The 23,025-nt window shown below is 41.1% G+C and overlaps 1 protein-coding gene across 2 annotated transcripts in view; it reads left to right on the top strand.

Annotated features, from left to right (window-relative positions):
- Positions 1–23,025, top strand: part of PRKCD (protein kinase C delta) — a 129,621-nt gene that overhangs the window by 64,132 nt on the left and 42,464 nt on the right. For both annotated transcript variants that reach the window (XM_089523886.1, XM_089523875.1), the window contains exons 2-3: positions 20,189–20,325; positions 22,819–23,018. In XM_089523886.1, coding sequence (XP_089380012.1) covers positions 20,211–20,325; positions 22,819–23,018 — 315 coding nt within the window. In that variant the 5' untranslated portion in view covers positions 20,189–20,210. The remainder of the gene's footprint in view (positions 1–20,188; positions 20,326–22,818; positions 23,019–23,025) is intronic.

The following is a 23,025-nucleotide window of genomic DNA, read 5'->3' as shown; positions in this document are numbered from 1 at the left end:
GATTGCACTTTACTTTAGTCAATCTTACTCTTTGCATGGCCCAATCTTAGGGAAAGTAAAACTTTTTTCTCTTTTTTGAAATTTCTCCTTTTACCACTTAAAATTTTGCAGAATAAAAACATGAATATTTTTAAAACCTCAGAATGCTTTGAAGTTTCAAGGGAAAGAAGAAAAGTGGGGAAAATGGAAGATGGCAGATCACTAGAACAAGCAAAGGATCCTTCAGCTTGAGAGCTGAATCCACAGTTTCTCATTATCCTCTTCTGGAGGTGCCTCCAGAAGCTTCTTAAATGTTGAGTTGATTTTCCATGGGCACATTGAAGAGGAGAAGGCAGCAGGACCGTACTGGCATGAAGAGATATAAGCTGTTGCATTGAGAATTGCAGGCAACCAGGGTGTCTACTTTTATAGCAGGTCACATTTACATATGGCTTTCTGTTCCACTAGAAAATAAAGTAGGACAATTATACTGCAGAACAGAAGAGGCTAAAGGAATTCTTCTGTGAATCCTGGGGCTATTCCAAGTATCTCTTTCTTTTATGGGACTAAAAAGGTGAAGTTAGTTTGTAGATGTAAGATTTCTGGATTATACCATTTCATACTGCATTGTAAAGATTTTGTGCTTGACTGCTGCACTTGCACCTGGTTTCTTTTTTAATTCTTCTGAAACTCATACTGGTGATAGCTCAGTCTCCTACCTGCAGCTTTACATGACACAGGAAGGGTTGTACCACAAGTTTAAAAATACAAACAATTAATATAAAAGATTTTAAAATGCCCATACAATTCATTATTTACTATGTTTTACTTGACAGACTGGGCTAAGAACAAATCTAGCCAAATAACCTCCCCCCAAACTATTTCTGTATGTTTTCAGTCCACTTGTGCTCTTCACTGTGGGTAGGAGTCAGTAAAATAACATGAGGAACTGGTCATTCTGCTTAGCTGTGCTGATTAGAGGCAGTGAATTTATAAAGGCTTCTATTGGGTGTGCTTTGAATTCCTTGCACATCTACAGTAGTTGCATTTAATATTTAGAGTTTTTTCAATACATTTTGCATACATGCAAAATGAGGAAAAGATTTTGTTGCTACTGTTGGATAAAGAAGGGAAATGGAATTTTATCTATATACCTATGCGCAAACACAAAATTTAAACATTCGTTTTGACAATAATTTTGGAGGTGTCCATTGTCAAAGACTGGCAGACAATATGTTTACCAAGGAAAACCTCTTCCAAAATAGTTTCCATGCCTTCAAAATAAAGAACAATAAATGTCATTGTTCTTAGCCTCCTGGTCAGAACAGATTCTGAAGTTATTAACATTCCAGCTTGCTACAGTGACCTAATTGCAATTAGATAATACAGTGTGGCAGAAATTTCTCTCAATTCAGAAGCCTTTTCTAGAAAAGCACTTTAAAATGCTTTCCCCACTCCCACGTCATACTCAGACAAGTGGCCTGTTTCAAGGGAAGCTTTGGTCTTTTGGCTTAAAATGGAATGGAGACAGCTTTGGTCACCTTGGTGGATAGTCAACGCAGGGAACTGGACAAGGGCAATGTGCCCCTGTTGGCTGTGCTGGACCTCTTGGTGGCTTTTGATACCATTAGCTATGGTATCCGTCTGGGTCACCTCTCTATGATGGAGTTCAAGGGGACTGTTATGCAGTAGTTCCAGATGTTCTTGGAGGTGGTGCTAGGGGACTCTTGTTTGATGCTGTCTCTGTTGGACTGTCAGGTACCTTAGGTTTCTGTGTTGTCCCCATGCTATTAATATCCTGGTTTACCAAATACTCACCCAGGCTGGCTGGGAAGGAACCATAAACTGATAATGGAAGCAGAGACAGCAAACAACCAGCAGCTAGAAAGTTTCCTTGTCTGAGGGGGTCCATTGTGAGAAAAGCATCATCAACTAGTCTGAGTCAAGGAAGGCAATAGGAACCAAGATAGTCCAAATGGGACAATTCCCGGGTCCAAGGATTGAAGAAGCCAGGAAGTCCAAAGTATGAAATGAGGATCAGAGAACAGGCATACTGTCCAGGAAACAGACAAGTTGCTTCTAGCACTTGCCTTCAGCAAACTCACCTCTTAAATAGCCTGACACTAGCTGGTTCTAATCAGGGTTTGCTTGTTGCTGCTTGCCCCGCAGCCTGGATGAGCATCTTTGTCATATGCTTTGTTTTATTCTTTTGTCCCTCCTCTTGATTGAGGACTTTAGACCCCAGCTGTATCCTCTGCATCATCAGCAGGTGAGTCGTGCCCTTGTCCTGCTGACTGCGTCACCAGTTCAACAGGATAAACTGGCTGGGGTTCTTCAGCAGGGAGAGCTGGCTGCTCAGCAACAGGGAGAGCTGCAGGTTGTTCCCTGTCTGGAAGACTTGCCTGGGTCCCTTCCTCATCCTCCTCATCAGACTCTTCCTCCAGGTCCCAGTCCTGCAGATCCTAGCCCATGACAGTTAAAATCTACATGAAACCTCTGGAAGAGGTTTTCTGGACTTTTGTGAGGGGCAGTGTCACCAGTATGTTGCTGATACCCGACTCTCCTTACTATCTGATTCCAAGGAAGCTGCCTTGGTGCTGAACCAATGTCTGTTGTCCATAATGAACTGGATGAGGGCAAACAAATTGAAGCTTAATAAAGACAAAACATGTCGAAAGGCATATCAGAAAATAGGGACTTTGCCTATTGTGGATGAGGTTACACTGCCCCCTCAAATCTCAAGCTTGCAGCTTGCATTTTCTCTTGGACTCAGCTCTGCCCAGGTTTCAGCAGTAGCAAGTAGTGCATTTGCTCAGTTAAAACTAGTGTGCTGGCTGTATCCATTCCTTGGGACGTGTGATCTGGCTAGGTGACACATGACTTGATTACACCCATTTGGACTACTGTAACATGGGACTGCCTTTGGAAACTGTTTGTAAATTTCAGCAAGTCCAGAAGGCAGTGTCTAGTATGCTGCCCAGGGCCAGTTATAGGAAGCATACAACTCCCTTGTTGAAACATCTTTACTAGATACCAGTTCGTTTCTAGGCACAATTCAAAGGTATTACCTATAAAACCCTATACAGCATAACTCCAGACTATTTGAAAGACTGTTTCTCCCATGTGAACCTGCAAAAATGCTAAGATCTTGAGGGAAAGGCTTTCTCTGGATCTATGTCTGATCTACCAGGATCAGGCTTGATCCTGGCCCTGGGGTTTCGGCCTGTCCTGTGAACTAGACAACATGAGGCCAGGGGGCAAGCCCCCACACTTTGGAACTCCCTTCTGTGGGAGGCTAGAGAAGTCTCCCCTCTGCTCTCCTTTCTCCAGCAGGAAAAAACTTTAGTTTGCAAGCTTGGTTTTAATATATAATTGCCCCCAGGGAAGTTTCTTATTGAGTGTTTGCTTGGTATATTTTTAATAGTTTTAAATTTTTAACTTAGTATTTTTATTTATTATATTACTATGGTGTTTTAATTGTGTTTTAGAAATGTACTACCATATATACTTATCTATAAGTCTAAAAAGGAGCCCTGGTGGCACAGTGGTTAAATGCCTTTACTCTAGCCACTCAGTCACAAACCACAAGGTTGCGAGTTCAATACCAGCCAAGGGCTCAAGCTCAGCTCAGGCTTGCATCCTTCCAAAGTTGCTAAAATGAGTACCCAGATTGTTGGGGGCAATTATCTTTGTAAACCACTTAGGAAGTGCTTAAGTGCACTGATAAGCGGTATAGAAATGTACGGTACTTGCTATTGCTATTGCTAAAAATTTGTGCCCAAAAATTGACCCCCAAATCCCAGGTCAACCTATTTACAGGTCACTACGGTAATGTGATAGCATCTCTTTCAGATTTCCCCATGCAGTCAGCAGAGCAGTTTATTTCCCTCTTACTTCAAGCAAAAAGAGTCCAGAGTGATTAACTGATGTTGCTGTTTGTTTAAGAGTCCTCTCCTGCACATCTAGCTGAAATGACGAAGCAAACAGCTTCAATGAGAGTCTCTCTTGCCATATGTACACATACACACACTGAAAGAGCCTCCAAGTTTTATCCTTGACCTATCCACAGGTCATGGCAAAATCCATAATTTTGGCCCCAAATGTGACCGCGACATATACATGAGGTCGACTTATAGTTGAGTATATATGGTATTTTATTGTTTTTAAGCTTTTGGGAGCTACAAGTGAGGAGAAAGGCAACATACAAATAAAATAAATAAGAGTGCTCCTTGAAGCCTGAGTGGGATAGCATATGAATGCATATATGTCCTAGCAACAGCTATTTGTTGCAAATTCCCACCAAAATGAATCAAAAGGATTATCGTTCTAACACAGTTTGAATTTACTGAAATAAAGTCATATAAGCAACCAGTGACAAATAATATGGCCTGGTATCCAATAACTCAGCCTCTGCGGGAAAGGATGTGCCACAAGTGTAGGAAGGTTCACTTTTCTTTTGGGGGAAACTGCTAAATTCCTTCAGTGAATCCTGGTGGAAGTGGCCTAGGATCCACAAAAGCTTATTCCAAATAAAACTTGTTAGTAGTTAAAGTGCCAGGAGACTCTGTTCTTTGGTTAAACAATTTGCTGTTCTACATTTACATTAAGAATTCTCAAGTAGATTCTGACCTTGTGGTCTTTTAAAATTTGTCAGTAAAGTCTGGAACAAGAGTGGACAAAAGTACGATGGTAATCTCTGGGTCATTTATAGTAAATAACCAGCATTTTTGACTCCCAGTAGATTAGCAAGAACAGCAACATTTACGATTTTATGCCCTAAATTATTTTCCTAAAATGAAGAAAGCTTGCAGTAATTACCAGTGGGTTTTTATATAGAGATACACTAAGCTCTATCACAAAACATGCACCTGGGCCCATAATTCTTTAATTCTAAGTGTTAATTTTTGTAACAAGTTCAGTTTGGTGGATCTTGGACTCTACTGGAAAAGTAAGGCAATGTCCAGCAACCCTGTTCTACTAGTATATGAGAACTTCATCTCCTGCCACTGCCATTTATGTGAGGTTTACAAGCTTCCTGAAAATGTCACATGTGTCTTCCTGCCTCTTGCCTAGTGGAGACAGATTGCAGAGAAGGCATAGGGATCTTTTCCATCTTCTTATCCTCTTTTATCATGATGCTGCTTGTAGAAGAGGTTAGTCAATTCATGGACTTGGTAGTATCTTTTCTGGGGTACTTTTCCTGACCTTTAGTATACACCTAGGTGTGCTTCTATTATTTTGAGCAGGGGTAGGCAACCTTTTGGAGCCGGGGGCCGGGTTGCTGTCCCTCAGACAAGTTGGGGGGCCGAAGCCGAGGGGTGGAGCTTCCACCCTCTGGGGGCGGGGCTGCATGCTGGGGGCAGAGCTTCCACCCTCCAGGGGTGGAGCCACCCTCCAGGGGCAGAGCCTCCACTGAAGCCCCGCAAGGAGGAGGAGGTGTGTGCCCGCCCTCTCCTCCTCGGTCCCTTTCTGGACAAACACCCCCAACCTGCATTCCAAAACACACACAACAGCACATTTGTGCATTTCACACTTTGGAAGGTGACACTCTCTCGGCTTCAGAAACAGTAGTTGCCTGCCTCTCAAGCTCACTCATCATCATCACCATCATCACACTATCATTGTCAAAACAAGGGAGACTTGTTAGCATTAAAAGCACACAAAACACACTTTGGAAGGTGACACTTTCTCAGCTTCAGAAACAGTAGTTGCATGGCTCTCAAGCTCACTCATCATCATCACCATCATCACACTATCATTGTCAAAGCAAGGGAGACTTGTTAGCATTAAAAGCACACAAAACACGCTTTGGAAGGTGACACTTTCTCAGCTTCAGAAACAGTAGTTGCATGGCTCTCAAGCTCACTCATCATCATCACCATCACCACGACCACCACTATCATTGTTACAACAGACCTTTTAGCATTAAATGCACTGAAACTACACAGAAATGCACTGCTCCTCCTTCCTTCCTCCCCTTTCTTCCTCCTTCCTCCTCTTCTTTCTCCCTCCTCTTCTTCTTTCTCCCTCCACCTCTTCTTCCTCCCTGCTTCTCTTCCTCCTACGTCTTTCCTTCCTCCCTCCTCCTCCTCCTCCTCCCCCCCGCGCCTTCCTTCCCTGCCTGGAGAGAGCCGGCCAGGGCCAAGGGAGACCTTGCTGCAGAGGGGCTCCTTGGCTCTGGCAGCCCTCCCGCCGGCGGGGAGAGCCGGCCAGAGCCACGGAGGCCTCGCTACAGCGAAGCCTCCTTGGCTCTGGCAGCCCTCCCGCCGGCGGGGAGAGCCGGCCAGAGCCACGGAGGCCTCGCTACAGCGAAGCCTCCTTGGCTCTGGAAGCCCTCCCGCCGGCGGGGAGAGCCGGCCAGAGCCACGGAGGCCTCGCTACAGCGAAGCCTCCTTGGCTCTGGAAGCCCTCCCGCCGGCGGGGAGAGCCGGCCAGAGCCACGGAGGCCTCGCTACAGCGAAGCCTCCTTGGCTCTGGAAGCCCTCCCGCCGGCGGGGAGAGCCGGCCAGAGCCACGGAGGCCTCGCTATAGCGAAGCCTCCTTGGCTCTGGCAGCCCGCCCGCCGGCACCAGTGACAGCCCCAGCCACACAGAGGCCCGCTGCCGCCGTCTGAGCCCAATTTGAGAGCTCTGGCGGCTGCAGCGGGCCTCCTGGAGGCCGAAGTCTCGTGCAACCTCTTCTGTGGTTGCGCGAGACTTTGCCCCTGGGCGCCGCCATTTTTTCGTCCAAAATGGCGGCGAAGTCTCGCGCGACCTCAGAGAAGGTCGCGCGAGACTTCGCCGCCATTTTGGACGAAAAAATGGTGGCGTCCAGAGCGGCAAAAAGCCGCGACCACCGCCGGTGGTGGCGGCGGCGGCAGCCGCAGTCGGGGGCCGCTCCAACGGCCCCCGCGGGCCGCATCCGGCCCGCAGGCCGGAGGTTGCCGACCCCTGATTTTGAGTAACCTCCACATATTGAGAAATTTGAATCTTTTGACTTTCCTTTTCAACTTACTTTTTAAACAATTTGTAAAAGTTCCCTCTTTTGAAGTTAAATATTACTCTATTGGACTTCTCCAGCAATTTTCTGCATATATGTAGACTTAATTAAGATACTTTGTATCTCTCAATAAATTCTGGCAAGATTCAGGATTACCTCCAGAATAATTGTTCCTACTATTGATTCTTTTATGATTTCTTGTTCTTGATTTCTTTCAAGTAGTCTTTTATAAATTTTTGCCACTGGTTTTGATTCATGTCCTTCTAATATTGTGTCTAGTTCATTTTTGTTTATTTCAAAATCTGTGTCTTTTTGGTCTATTTTGCATCTCTCCATCAGTTGTTTATATACTAAACAGTGTTTTTCTAGTTCGAATCCCTGGATTTTGTTCATTGTTTCAATACATATTCACCTTGGTTGTTCTTTTTCACAATGTCTCTAATCATAGCCATCCTGTAGATAATTTTTGTCCTTCCTAACAGGGCCCCTTGGGGTGACACAAAGCCTGGTGTTTTTCTCCCCCCCCCCCCCCCAGGTAGCAAGAATTGATTTGTGAATGAAGTGGTGCTCAAATTCTTTATGTATCCTACTTTTGTCATACCACCCGAAAGACATGCCACCCAAAAGATATATTAAAACCCTCCAAGTTGAGAAATCTAGAATTTTCTAGTTTTACCCATTCTGACATCCACACTAAGGTGTTTGCTTGATAGTGTAGTTGTAGGTTGGGTAAGTCACAACCTTTGGCCATAACATCTGAAGTGCATTTTGCTACTTAATTTTGAGTCCTATATTGGTGTAGTCCTATTGTTCTTGTGTGCCTTTGTGTCATTTCCGACTTATGCCATTTCCCAACTTTCTGGAACTGTGAGTGTGTGACTTGTCCAAGGTCACCCAGTGAATTTCCATAGCCAAACAGGGACTCAGACCCTGGTCTCCATGGTCATGCTCCAAAGATATGGAACGACCTGCCAGAGGAGATCTGCCACGTTTCTACTCTTACAGCCTTCAAGAAGACTCTTAAGATGGATCTCTTCTGGCAGGCCTTCCCAACCTAGTTCCTCTCCCCGAGTATGAATATGAACATGAATATGACGTGATTGTGATCCATGTCTCTCTGCCCAATTTTCCCCAGATTTTTACCCTAATGTATTTACAGTACTGTTTTAAATTGTGATTACTTTATATACTCATGTATAAGTCTAGAAATTTAGGTCAAAAAATAGACCCAAAAAACCTGAGTCGACTTATCCACGGGTCAATGTAAGTACTGTACTTTAACTCTTATTTAAAAGAATGAACCATCACCTGGTGAAAAGCAAGAGTATAATCTGTCCTGGGAGCACTGAACCCTTCTACTCTCTCATCCCTCCAACCTTAAGAGTGAGCACAAAGAGTTATGTCTGCTGGAATTTTGTAAGTTCTTTGACATTGATTTGCTTTGCTTCATCCTTTAGATCCTTTGCTATATGCCCCTAAGTTTTAACCTTGACTTATCCACGGGTCATAGCAAAATCCATAATTCTGCTCCCAAAACTTGCCCTTGACTTATACATGAGGTCGACTTATAATCGAGTATATACGGTATTTAATTATTGTAGTTTTAGAATTGGGATGGAGGGTTGGGAAAGGGATTAATTTTGAATTTTTACTGTATTTGGGATGTATTTTTCTGCTGTAACCCACCCGGATTCCTTGTGACTGGGTGGGCTATAAATAAATATATTATTATTATTATTGTTGTTGTTGTTGTTGTTGTTGTTGTTGTCCAGTGCTCAAACCATTACACTATGCTGGCTGTCACATAGTCCTATATTCCTATATATAGACTAACAACATGTCAATATAATTCCCAAAGTCAACTGCTTGGAAATCTCACTGTGTAGAGGAATTCCCAGTTTGCCTATTACAAAGGAATTCTCCTGGTATTATTCCACATCCTTGCTGCTTGTAGTCTTCTTTTGAGTGAACTGAACCAATGCAGTGAGATGAGCAGAAGGAAGAAATACTTAGTCTGACCCTGTTTAAATGGTATAAAAATGAGAGAAGAACCAAGTGCAAGAAATGTGGGTATGAGTTAGAATTAAAACATTAATGCAAAAAACTAGTTTAAATAAAAATAAAATAAACAATAAAACTTTAATTTATATCCCGCTTTTTGTTACCACAATCAAAGCAACGCACAACCTTTAAAAAAAAAAAACTATACAATCCCCCCCCTTAAAAAGGAATTAAACAATTCTATGCATTAAAATTACAAATGATAAAATCTAAAAACAGTACGATAACAAAATAACGGTGGGTCGAGTCTTCACTTGTATATGACTGTGGGGGGAGCATTACATGGCCAGGATCTATTCTGGGAAGGCCTGCCAGAAGAGATCTGTCTTGACAGCTTTCTTGAAGCTCTCTAAGTTGACAGTTTGATGGATCTCATCCAGCAGGCCATTCCATAAAGTGGGAGCGATAGCGGAAAAAGTCCTTTGGGAGATTGCCGTCAATCTGGTCTTTGTGGACTGCAACAAATTCCTCCCAGAGGATCTGAGGGTATGGGGCGAATTATACGGAAGGAGGCGATCCCTTAAGTAGATTAGGCCCAAGCCATGGAGGGCTTTAAAGGTAATGACCAACACCTTGTACTGTGCCTGGAACCGAATAGGCAGCCAGTGGAGTGATTTCAATATAGGTGTAATATGGTCACTCCTAGTTGTTCCTGTAATCAATCTGGCTGCCTTATTCTGTACCAGTTGAAGTTTCTGGACTAGGCACAAGGGTAACCCCATGTAGAGCGCATTGCAAAAATCAAGTCTTGAGGTCACCAGTGCACGTACTACCATTTCAAGGTCACTCCGTTCCAGGAAAGGACGCAGCTGATGTATCAGCCGGAGCTGATAACAGGCAGTATTGACCACTGCATTCACCTGATTTCTCATCTGAAGCGACGAGTCGAGAAGCACCCCTAAGCTGCAAACACAGTCCTTTGAGGGGAGCGTGAACCTCTCTAGGACTGGTTATCGTTGCTGATGACCAAGACATGGAGAAGTATATTTGGGTGTCATCAGCATACTGATAACACCCTGCTCCATGTCTACAGATGATTTCTCCCAGCGGCTTCATGTAGATGTTGAATAACATTGGGGACAGGATGGCGCCCTGAGGGACACCACAATTAAGCTCTGTTTTTGAAGAACAACTGTCCCCGAGCATCACCCTCTGGAATCTACCTGAGAGGAAGGAACGGAACCATTGCAAAACAGTGCCTCCAATTCCTAGCTCTCTGAGGCATTCCAAGAGGATGTCATGGTCTATTGTGTCAAATGCTGCTGAGAGGTCTAATAGCACCAGCAGGGTCATGCTTCCTCTGTCGATGCTTAGATGGAGGCCATCAGTTAAGGCGACCATGGCAGTCTCCACCCCATATCCTGTCCTGAAGCCAGTTTGAAATGGATCTAGAAAATGGGTTTCATCCAAGACCACTTGGAGCTGAAGAGCGACAGTTTGTTTATTTAAACAAATAAACAAACAAACAAAAACTTGAATTAAACAAAAAAAAACAGGGTTGGGGGTTTAAAAAACTTGTGGATTTTTTTTCCAACTCTGGTATTTTTAAGCCCCAATTTCTTATTTCCTAATAAATATGTATAGTTTTCAGACTGTGCATAATCTCTTTTAAGAATTGGACTTTCATATTATTTTAGTGTCTTGCCAGTCCTAGGTGGACTAAGGTATCATCATTGCTTTTAATACATACTTAATTTGTGGCAGTGGGAACTAATGTTTACTCCCAAGCTGGGCTGCTCCTTCTGATTCTTGCCTCCAAAGCAGACCAAAGTCAGTGTTGGAAATACCCCTCTCTCTTTTTTTATTCCTAGGTTTTTTACCCTTTTTTAAAAAGGTGATTAGTGACGTGAGGCTTTAAAATGTGCTTTGACTCATACAAAAATTCCAGGCAGCATTTTGGGACATATTTGGGTGATTCGCCTCAAAAACATTAGGGGAGCTTTGATATATTAGGGGAAATTAAGGGTCATACTTTCTGTGTTAGAAAGTTAGTTCTCTCTTTCCACCTTCAGTGTATTGAAAAAATTGTGATTTACTGAGCTACAGTTCTCTGTTTTGAGGTTCAGCTATATGGTTATCCAGGTGTCAGTCAAAAACACCCTTCCAGACATTAAGAAATATAACCATTTGCTGATTTCATTCTTGAAGGAAGCAACAAGTAATTTCAGTATTTTTCCCCACTGTGAGAAAGTCTTGGGAAACTATGCAGTTTTCAAAGACTGTAAACAGTTTGGGATTTATTCTGTGCACAGTTCACATGTTTTGTGTTTGTTTTTGCACAAGAAACAGAAACTTCTGCATAAAAATACTGTTGCAGCACACACACAAGATCTCTCATATGCCAATTTTGCACAGTGACAGAATAAATCACAAACTACAAAAATTCTTGTCAGTTCAGGATTCTTCTCCTCTGCATTTCCTGACACTTAAAATGCATCATTTTTCCAACCCATTTTTGAATAGTTTTGAATATTCTTTCTATCTCTCCCTGACATGCACAGAATTTTAAATGTGGACATTGGGTTTACTGTCATATTTCCTTATTGTTACCAAATTCTTATCTATTTTTCGAACATTGGAACAGGGTTTGAGAAAAAGAAAAAAACCTGAAACCCTGATGCCCATGTGGAAGCTTTCAGACCGTGACCGAAAGCTTGCAACAAGTATATTGTGTATTTCAGTTGGCCAATAAAGGTATCACTGATGGATTTTTATTTGTTAAATGGCCAACACAGCTACCCCTGTATGTTTTCTTATTGGGACACTATTCTAGACCCCTCAAAATTTGATAGTGTTTTTGATTGTTTCCCAAGGTGCAGTACTGTGTTTCAAGCTGAAGTTCCGAAAAGGGGGAGTCATCCATAACTAAGGGGGGATACAGACAGTGAGAAAGGAGCTGCGCTTTTTTGCCCCCAATGGAGGCTGCAGTAACCAAATGGTGCAGCCTCCAGTGGGTTCTTTTTAGGGCGTGTGCGGGGTGCCACTGGCACCTACACATGTGCTAATGACATCAGCACAGCGTGGCACTGTTTGGATGCTGCGTCACACATACATCACCACGGCAGCCCCCGTGTGGATGGGGGCAAGCCATGATGGCAACCACGTTGCATGGTAGGACTCGGGAATGTGCAGACGCTCCACTCTCCTGAGCCCTAAAATCGGCCCCCGTCCAGGGCAAGGTGCCAGTCTGTACCAGGTCATAGTGGGGAGTGGATGGTATATGCCTCAGAATGTGACAGTTGGCTTTTTGTTGTACAGTCGCCTCTCCATTCTCATGGACCTGAGATCCGCAGTCTTAAATATTCACGGAGGGATGACCTCTGTTAATTTCTATTGGACTTGAATATCGAAGAGACTCTGTTTTTGCAGGGGTGGTCCGGAACAGATCCCCCACAAAAATGGTGGGCTGACTGTGGACCTTACCACACGGGGGCTTTTTGAGCGTCAGTTCGCATTGGCCGATTCGTATTTGCGTCATATCGCATCGTTCATCCACACTCGCGCTCTCTGAATACGCTTTGCCGATTCATATTCGCGTCATATCGCATCATTCATTCACACCTGGGCGGCCTTCCAGATCGAGGTCTTGCGCATCGGCCAATGCGTATTCACGCAAAGCGAGGCCAGTGCAGATTGGATCACCACACCAGCCCAATACAATGTGTGTTCGCCGATGCGCATCGGCGGCGCAACATTTTTAACTTCCAGGGGTGAAGAATAAGGTCACTACTTAGCTCGGTATATCGCGAGATTTGCTGCCTTTAGCCACTTACGAAAGGGGTATGCACCTTCTGTGTGTGTGTGTGTGTGTGTGTGTACACACACACACACACACATAAATACATACATACATACTTATATATATATACACATAGTGGTACAGCCAAAAGTGTGATGCCTTTTCTATGTGTCCACACATTTGTCTGTATGAGAGTTTTTGTGTGTGTGTGTGTGTGTCTTTTTAGATTGTAAGCCTGAGGGCAGGGAACCGTCCAATTAAAAAGATTGTATGTACAGTGCTGTGTAAATTTACAGCGCTTTATAAATAAAGAGTAATAATACATATATATATATATATATATATATATATATATACACACACACACACACACACACACAGCCAAAAGTGTGATGCCTTATTTATATGTGTACACACACATCTGTCTGCTTGAGTGTTTATATATGTGTGTGTGTATATATATATATATGTATACACACACACACACACACTTATAGTGTTACTGCCAAAAGTGTGAAGCTGTATTTATATGTGTACATACACAACTGTCTGTGTGTGTGTGTGTGTGTGTATATATATATATATATATATATACACACATACATATACATATGCACACTCATGCATACACACACACACACACACACACACACACACACACACAAACTGTGGAGCAGCCGAAAGTGTAATGCTGCATGTATATGCTTGCACACACATCTTTGTGTGTGTGTGTATATATATATACACATACATATACATATACACACACGCATATATATATATATATATATATATATATATATATATACACACACACACACACACACACACACGTACATACACACACACACACACAAACTGTGGAGCAGCTGAAAGTGTAATGCTGCATGTATATGCTTACACACACATCTTTGTGTGTGTATATATATATATATATATACATATACATATACACACACGCATATATATATATATATATACACACACACAAACTGTGGAGCAGCTGAAAGTGTAATGCTGCATGTATATGCTTGCACACACATCTGTGTGTGTGTGTATATACACACACAAACACACACACACACACATATACATATACATTCCCACCTCCCTGGACACAAAAGGTTTCTGCTTTATCTTGTTCAGTGGAAATAACGCTCCCAGCCCCAGCGGTTGTGCTAAAAATGGAAAGGGCCACCGGAAGGAGAAGGGGGAAATTCCAGTGCAACATCATGGGAGATTTGTAACCGGTGGTCTTCAGGAGAACCAGCAGATTGGATGTACACCCCAGCCAAAGCAGCAGAGGTTCCGCACTGGCCATCAATGCGGATCCAGCCGATCCCCTAATTTTGTGGACTCGGAAAATGGAGGAGCCAGCTGCCTTCAGTTCGGAACCCAGCTGTGAATACGCATTGGCCAAAGCGTATTCACGTTATATCACATTGGTCAATGCGTATTCAGAGCTCACAGGTGTGGAACTCCAATGCTATATAACGCGAATACGCATTGGCCAATGCGAACTGACGCTCAAAAAGCCCCCGTGTGGTAAGGTCCAGTATTATCTACTTACAAGCAGAAAGTGTAAATTCCAAATGGGGTCGTCCTAGAAGCATAAAGGAGGTCTCAGCATAACTGATCAGGAAACATTTTTAAAGGGCCAGGAAAGAGCTTTCTGAAGCACTGCTTCTAGGATTCCTGCATGGGAGGGAAAACTGCAGCTAAGAGTCATGGAGTTTAAACTGGGAAGGAAACAGCTCTCTGCTAAGATTTCTGATGTAAAAAAGAAAGGAGTGGAAAAGAGTTAGTCTCATGAATCCCTTTTGGAGTATTAGGAATAGACCTGAGTCTATAACTGCCACTATTTGTAATGATGTTTTAGTGGGAGTCAAGAGCTAACCTGCTTGACAGTTATAATAAAATTCTGCATTGCATTTTTGGGTAGTGACATTTTGGGTTGCTTTCAGAGATGTCACACAACAACCAGAACAACAGTGATTATATGAACATAATTCACAGGGTCATTAAAATTCTTTTACAGGGTAAAAATAATAATAGAGGCTGCTTTCTATAGGTATTGATGTTTGTATGCCACTGTGGAAGTTGAAAAGCTGAGAAGCAGCATGTGTTTTAAATAATATGTCCTACATGTTTCCCAGCTAGCTTTGATTTGGGATTTGAGGATATGTATACTGTGAAAGTCCTTCTGCCTCATAGTTTAACTATGCTTCTGTTTTCCAGACCACAGTTTTGTCTTCTGCATGTGGGTTTTTTTTTATGCAAGCTGCTGAATATCCTTAGGATTTGTTAACTGATGTCTTTCCATTGTTTTCTCCAACCTCTTTTTAGGATAGGAGATTTTCTCCCAAAATATATTGCTTTTGATTCTGGTGTAGATGGAAGTGAGTGTTTTTAGGTAGCTGCCAAGTTGGCTAATACTTTGGAAACTAGATCAAGAAAGTGCAGATTTATTTATTCTCTGTGGATGTAATGTTTTTGGTAGGAAAGAAGAATGTTTAATCCACACCTCTAGCGAGATAATGTTTGTTTAAGGTAACATTTTAAAAAATTGTCTCTTCTGTCCTTCTCCCTTCTACTTTACCTGTATCTTTAGTATCAAAGTGAATTCATAGGTAGGTTTGAAGAAATGCGTTTCAGAGTTAACTACTCTCCTCTTTTCTGCTAGGTGGTGAAGAGTATTTTCTTCCATCAAGCAAGTTGTAGCTGTATATTGCTATGGTGGGAAGTGGGGGGAGAGGAACTGCTCACTGTACCATATAATATAATCTCTCCTTGGAGGCAATTTGCATATTCTGTAGCACTGTATGAACTTGTCTCATTACCAATTCTAGGACTCTGGTTTATGCACCTATTTTATGCACACGTGGCTATATTCATAAGTATCTGCCTGTTCTGCATACATTTTACATACTTCATGCAAAATTTTCATTTGTGTAAGACACCTGAGTCATACATGCTTATTTCTAGTTCCTTTGTAAAGTGTCAAATGCTATGTTTTTCTGTGCCACTAGGGAAAGAATGATAATGTAAGCATTCTACTGGGGTTTTCTTTCCCATATTTAGACCATCCATGTATTCTTTTATCACAGTTTTTTCAGTTGCATACATTGAATTGAAATACATATTCAGAGCCAGTGTTGGACTATGACTATGGAGAACAGGGTTTGAATCCCAGCTTGGCGATGGAAACCCACTGGGTGACTTTTGGCAAGTCACATACTCTCAGTTTTAGAGGACAGCAATGGCAAAACCTCTATCAAGAAACTTGCCAAGAAACCCCCGTGATAGGTTTGCCTTAGGATCACCATACATCAGAAACTTAATTCTGTTTGTGAAAGGATGTGAGGTGATACACACAGGCAAATGCATGTTTCACAGACTTCACTGCTATTTTGGATTAATTGAGATAGTTAATCCATATGCCCAAGAACATAATCAGAAGTCTGTACCTAAGCAAAGTCAATCTCTGCTACTTTTCTGAAGTTTCTCTTTCCATGCAGTGCTGATAGTGAGCCAGAAACACACATACTTTCAAACTCCAAAGAAGTGCCATTCTTGATGAGTTGTTGTTTGATTTGTTTGTGACTTCCTTGTTTCTACTATCCCACCACAGTTACTCTCCCCTTCAGCGCAGACTTAGCACATTTTTCGTTCCATCTAGCAATAAGGTGGCCATGAATCCAACAAATCCAGAACAATGTAAATTGTCAAAAGAATCAGGAGATAGCATGCCTAAAACCACAAGTGAGATTGATATGGAGATGTGTTGCCAATTGAGAGATGGGAAGGCATTGCAAGACATAGCATGCTGTTATGGTAAAACAACACAGAAAAATGACAAACCTTGGAGAGACTTTGTAAGAAATGGGGGAAATGTTAGAGAAAGTCATATGAGTAAGACAAAAACTGCTCACTCTACCATGTATAGAAAGGCTACAAAAAGTAATGGTGAGAAAAATGAAGAAATAATAGCTTTGGGACCGCAGGTGTATGGGTTATACACAGCCAATGACCAAAGCAGTGTTTTGACTACTTTGTTTGCCCTCTGCTCAAATCACATGGCAACATACTTAGAAATGTATCTGTCTTATATCATTCTACATGTATTTCACCTGTTCATTATATGTAAATGGTCTCAATTCTACAACACAGAAGAAGAATCTTGGAAGTTGGAAAAACAAAGAATAGAAAATTCATTGAAGAATATGTGTGATGAAAGTTTACCTCATTGTGATGATATAGCTGTATAAAGCCTACTTTAAATATATAAAAGCAAACAGACTACAGCCTCTGCCTTGTTGATTCAAGATTCCCCCTAGACTTTATCTGAGGAAAATCATTAATACTGACTGTCTTGACATCATCATATACCATGGTCAGCTTGGCACTGCTGTCAAAATATATAAACATGCAGTAAAACAATTGAACAGGTCAATTGTTTATTTAAAACGACGTATTTCTTTAAAATAGTTGGCTGTCGGTGTTCTTGGTTAAGTTAAAGTCCATGAAATAAATTGACTGCCTCAGTAATATTGTACGAGAACATTATAGACCATAACAAAATGCAGATGCTTTAAGGTAGCTTAAATCAAAGAGGACACTTTGTACTGAATGATGTAGCGATCGGAACTATGACTGTGATCATGAAAGAAATGAAAACTTTGTAGATTTTAAAAAGCAAATAAAAGATACAAAATGCATAGTATTGTAACTTCTAATGATCTATTACTGATTCATTGGGAAGAGTGCCACCTACTGACAATTGAGATTTTTATTTTCTGCTGGTCTCCAAGAAGACTATGAAATACAGAATGTATTCATAATAATGGCTCTGTTAATAGAGAGGTACTTGAGGGTATGTTTGAGGCCTGATGGTGCAGTGGTTAAATGCCTATACTGCAACCATTCACTCGCAACCACAAGGTTGTGAGCTCAATACCAGCCGGGTGCTCAGGGCCAACTCAGCCTGGCATCCTTCTGAGGCTGCTAAAATGAATACCCAGCTTGTTGGGGGCAATTAGTCTACATATTATAAACTGCTTAGGCAGTGCTTAAGTGCACTGATAAGCAGTATAGAACTGTACTTGCTATTGCTATTGCTTTGTGAAGTTGCTAAAGCAGGCCAAATGAAAGGTACAAATATTTGCAATGTGGTGTAAGAAAAACTAAATGAAAGTTATAGTTTTTTGTGGGTTTTTTGCGCTATGTGGCCATGTTCTATGAATAAACTCTTCTAGAACATGGCCGCATAGCCTGAAAAACCCACAAAAAACTGTGAATGCTGGCCATGAAAGCCTTCGACTTCATATTAAATGAAAGTTGTTTCAGTATAGTAAGGGTTACCCTTCTGCATTAATTCTTATGTTGTGTTGGCAAAACCACCCCAAGGGTTCATAACCACAGGCAAGGAATGAGATGAGATCTCCCCTTCTTCATAATCTTCGTATTGGTTACAACATTTGTGTAATTGCAAACGTAGCATGGGCAGTGGTGAATGAGGAATAGGTTATTCAGTCTGGTAAATTGTGCCATATGCTTCAGGGTCTGAAAAAATTAGAAAAGGAAAAAATGAAAATAGGTCAGGGAAAGAATCCTGACATGGTTTGTTTGATGAAGGGGCCTTCCTATATTTTGCGGGTATGTGTATGTGTGTCTGTTTAAACAGGGTGAAAGCTGCTAGGTTGTAGAGGGATATACTGAATCCAGCTGCTTCTCTGCAAATGAATACATATTCCATAAGGAAAAAATAATATTTGGCTTGTTATTACCCAGGCAAATATGTAGATGAATAATGAGTCAATCAGGATAAAGTGTTGTCTCATTTTTCAAAAGATTTTGAAATGTAGGCCATAGTGTTGGCTCAAATGGTGTAGTTTGTATTGATGTAAGTAGGGGGACTTGTCAATATAATAAACTGCATGGGAAATCTCATTTCCTTTTGTAATCATTTTTTTAAAACTCCTTTTTAAAGTAGTCCTCTTCCCTCATTATAGTCATATTGGACCATAATTTTGGTAGCTCTTGTGAGAAGTCCAGTTTGATTTTCTTTCTAGGTGTGAAATGTTTTAGTCACTTAATATTTAAATTACTATAACTGACAAAATACATACATTATTTATGAAACTGGAAACATTTTAACTGATCATGCTCATACTCTTAGTAGTGCCTGTTTTTTGTGTAATTTTATATTGCATTTATTGCATGATATGTTTGTATGCAAGCAAGCTCAGATTCTATTTTTCTTTAAGGTGAAATATAATTAAATAAGATTTCACAGCATCATTGCTAGATAAAGTTATCAGAGGGGAAAGTAGGTGTTGTGATTTATTTAAAAATAAAATTATGAAAACAAGTGAGCTAATTGGGCTCTTGTTTAGAGCAGGGGAAAATGTAGCCCTGTGCAGATGACCAGATCAATTAGAAAGCTGACACATGGAGCATTTAAAAAAAATGCAGGAACCTAATACTGTACAAGTTCACTTTCTTACAGTGTGATGTAATGTAATAGTGATAGGCTAAGAGTCTTATCAAGATGGACAATGAGCCAGAATGGAAGGAAATGCTTAGAAGAATTACTATGTACTGTGTAAGTACGTATTTCCTATCACAAGATGTAGTGACAGCCACTGACTTAGATATCTTTTAGGGAGGAGTTTTGTTATGGATGATAAGATTGTGTTTGGCTAATAGTCATGATAGTGATGTGTTACATGAATTATTATAAATAGTGTGCCTCTCAATACCAGTTACTGGGGAACATGGGCAGGAGAGGAGTCTTTTGGACTCAAGTCCTGCTTCTGAACTTCCTGTTGGCATTTCAATGATTGTACAGGAGGTAGGAATTATGGTCTGATCCAGCAACATTATTTTATGTTGGTACATTGTTACACTGAACATAACAGGGTAATATTGACCATGATGATATAAATGGATTGTGAGTGAATCTCTGAAATGGTTATAAAGTATTAGCAGGAAAGGTTATACCAATTGTGGCTGCCATCCAAAGAAATAATGGCTTTGATTCAAATGCAACTAGTGGAAAGCGGTGATGTTTATAGCTTTGCACTGCCATCCTTCTAAAGCTTTTCATGCTGTATTCCATGTCTTTCTTGAAGATCTCCAATATCCTCCTAAATCATGTTTCAACAGGATAAAAGGCGCAGGAAAGTTACAGTCCATGAGCTTATTCCTTAAGGACTGAGCCAGTATGTCCACAGCAGCAGATGCAGGCAGAGATGCTAATTTGCTTTCCACTCAACATATGCTTCTAGTGAATAAAGCAACTAGGTTTTCAGGAGAAAGCTACGATATTTGGTCCTAAAATTCATAGTAAAGGGTAGTGCTCATGGTAGCTTTAATTCCAAATTAACTCTAAATTGTCCCTTCTCACTGTTTTTATTCTTTCCTTTATAGGTTCCCTGTTGTGCTGTAAGCCATGGCTCCCTTTTTACGGATATCATTCAATTCTTTTGAGATAGGGCCTGTGCAGGATCAAGGAGAGCAACTGCAGCCCTTCTGTGCAATAAAAATGAAAGAGGCCTTGACTACAGGTAAAAAAATGATTTGACTCTGTTTATGGAGTTGAGATCTTTTCAAATAGTCTTAATGGACTGGCAAGATGACAGCCTGATCCTGTTCTTGTTATCTTGGAAGTAAGTATCCCTGAGTGGATAGGGATATGTTCCAAGTAAGTGGGCAAAATATTAATTCACAGGATTTCAAAGCATATAGTTTGGAGGTTGGGTAATGGTGAAAATGCAAAGATGATGGTTGTACCTAGAAAGTGCTTTAAACCAGGGATGTAAATTTGTAAGAAAGGGCCTGAACAGACAGGCCAAAATAAAGCTGCTTCATGTCACTTTGGAGGTGTGCTGTTTAAACAATGCATGCGTCCTAAGAGGCCGGAAGGCGCTCCTAAGGACTGCAGCATAACTTTGGCGCAGCTTCCGGCCTCTTCGGACGCCTGCATAATTTAAACAGCATACCTCCAAAGTGACACAAGGCAGCTTTATTTTGGCCTGCCTCTTTGGGCCCAAAGATACATAGTTTGTATATCTGCAAGGTTTTAAATGAGTGTCTGCTACTATGATGTTCTGTAATAGGACCCCTTCTACAAACCTTATGTAGGGTAAGAAGGGTAAGTAATATACGCACACACATATCTTACCACCACCATATCAGCCATTCTGATTATCCTTTTTTTTATCTTGTTGCTTTGTTTTAAATCAGAAGCTTAACATGAAAAATGTTAAGATGTAATCATTAAGCAATGAAAGTATTAGTCTATGACACCTCTTAAAATGTAACAAGAGAATGGATAAATTATTTATCCATTAATTTATTTCAGTAAGTCTAACTTGTCTTATTAAACAGGTTTCAGGATACAATCAATAAAATTTCTTGAAATCATTTTAAAACTCTGTTAGAAAACCCTCAAAAAAGACGACTCAGACTGATGGAGGTGGAAAAATAAGCCATGAACTCATTAGCAATAGCAATAGCAGCTTCATTTATATACCACTTTATACTGCACTAAGCAGTCTACGCGATTTACAACTGTAAGCTAATTTCCCCCAATAAATTGGGTACTCATTCACGTTGGAAGAATGGCAGGCTGAGTCGACCCTGAACCCCTGGCTGGGATTAAACTCTCAATCTTGTGGTTTGTGAGCAAGTGGATGCAGTGTTGGCATTTAACCATTGCACCACCAGGGCTCTTTAAGTAGACCTTAAGTACTTGGTTGAACAGCCAGGTTTCAGGTTGGTGCTGAAATAAAAGCAATATCAGCAGAAACCAGGCCTCCAAAGAGAGGGAATTGCACAACCAGCCTGCTACAGCTGAGAAAACTATCTCCTGGGTCTCTCTGTGGTCTTCCAGTGATGAAGCATCAAAGAGAGCCCCCTTCCCACCAGACCTTAATGCTGAAGCAGGTGCACGTGTGTACAAAGAAAGTTGCTCCCTAAAATGTTGAGGTCAAGCCATGTAGGACTTTGAAAGTTATCATCAACCTCTTGGAACTGAGATTGAAAGCATATTGGCATACAATGCTGTTCCTTAAAATCACCTGATTATGGCTTCTGTAATGATGCTCCCACCAACAGCTTAGTTGCCACATGGTGTGCTAGCTACAATACCCATGTCATTTTTCAAAGGCAGCTCCATGTATTGCAGTAATCTAAATGGGAAGTGCATAAATTCTCAATTGTCCCTGTCCAGGAATGGATGAAGCACCTACTTATTGATGATTGTGTATTATAATTTATTGTGATCTCTAGATTAAATAGATTTACAGAGAAGGAAGGAGGGGGGGCTAGAATGAGATTTTCATTAAGGGAAACATCTGCTCTGAACAGCTATTAGTGGAGGGCCTCTGTATCCAGGTAAAAGCTTTTTGACAGAAGTAGAGGAAATAAAGCAGAACTCTGCGGAATATCCTCAGGTGGTTATTTATGAACATTTGCGGAATTCATTTGGCAAACTAACATCAGACTGTCAAGTATCTAATTTATAATGTTGGTTTTGGCAGGCCTTGCCTAATAAAGACAAACTGAGGTGCTATTCTTTACTACTGTTTGGACAGTTCATCATTCTGAGAACTATGCATCAAACAAAACAGCATCAACCCGAAACTTAACTGTGAACTGAAACCCCATGTCAAAAACATTACTGAATATTAAGGGATCAATTACTGTTTCCATTCAACTTGGATGATGCTACTCTTTGGTCTGATAATGTGAAGATTTTTACCTAAATTAGACATGTACATTTTTCTTAGAAGGGGTAAGCAATCTTACCCATGACTATGTCTTTCCAAAAGTGTACTGACCATTCTTACATTGGATGGTTTGTTACTATAAATAAATATATTTGGGTAATTAGATTTATGAGCAGTACTATTTTCTCAAAATTGTTGAGTTAGTATTTCTTGACTTTGGTTTAATTAAATGAAGGTCACCACTTGGTTACAACAGTTCTTTCTATAATGAATGTTGGTAATTGTTCATGGTAATTTGTCAATCCTATCTTTTTGTGCCAATTCCAGAGAGAGGCAAAACACTGATTCAGAAGAAGCCTACCATGTACCCAGATTGGAAATCTTCTTTTGATGCCCACATCTATGAAGGGCGTGTGATTCAGATTGTTCTAATGAAGGCAGCAGAAGAGCCAGTATCTGAGGTGACTGTAGGTGTATCTGTTTTGGCTGAAAGATGTAAGAAGGGCAACGGGAAAGCAGAATTCTGGGTGAGTA

The sequence above is a fragment of the Sceloporus occidentalis genome, unplaced genomic scaffold (genome assembly GCF_023333645.1).
Source record: "Sceloporus occidentalis isolate IW3139 unplaced genomic scaffold, rSceOcc1.0.p SCAF_1, whole genome shotgun sequence".
Classification (NCBI taxonomy): Eukaryota; Metazoa; Chordata; class Lepidosauria; order Squamata; family Phrynosomatidae; genus Sceloporus; species Sceloporus occidentalis.
Note: the sequence above shows the minus strand (reverse complement) of the source record. Positions and strands in the feature narration are given on the sequence as shown.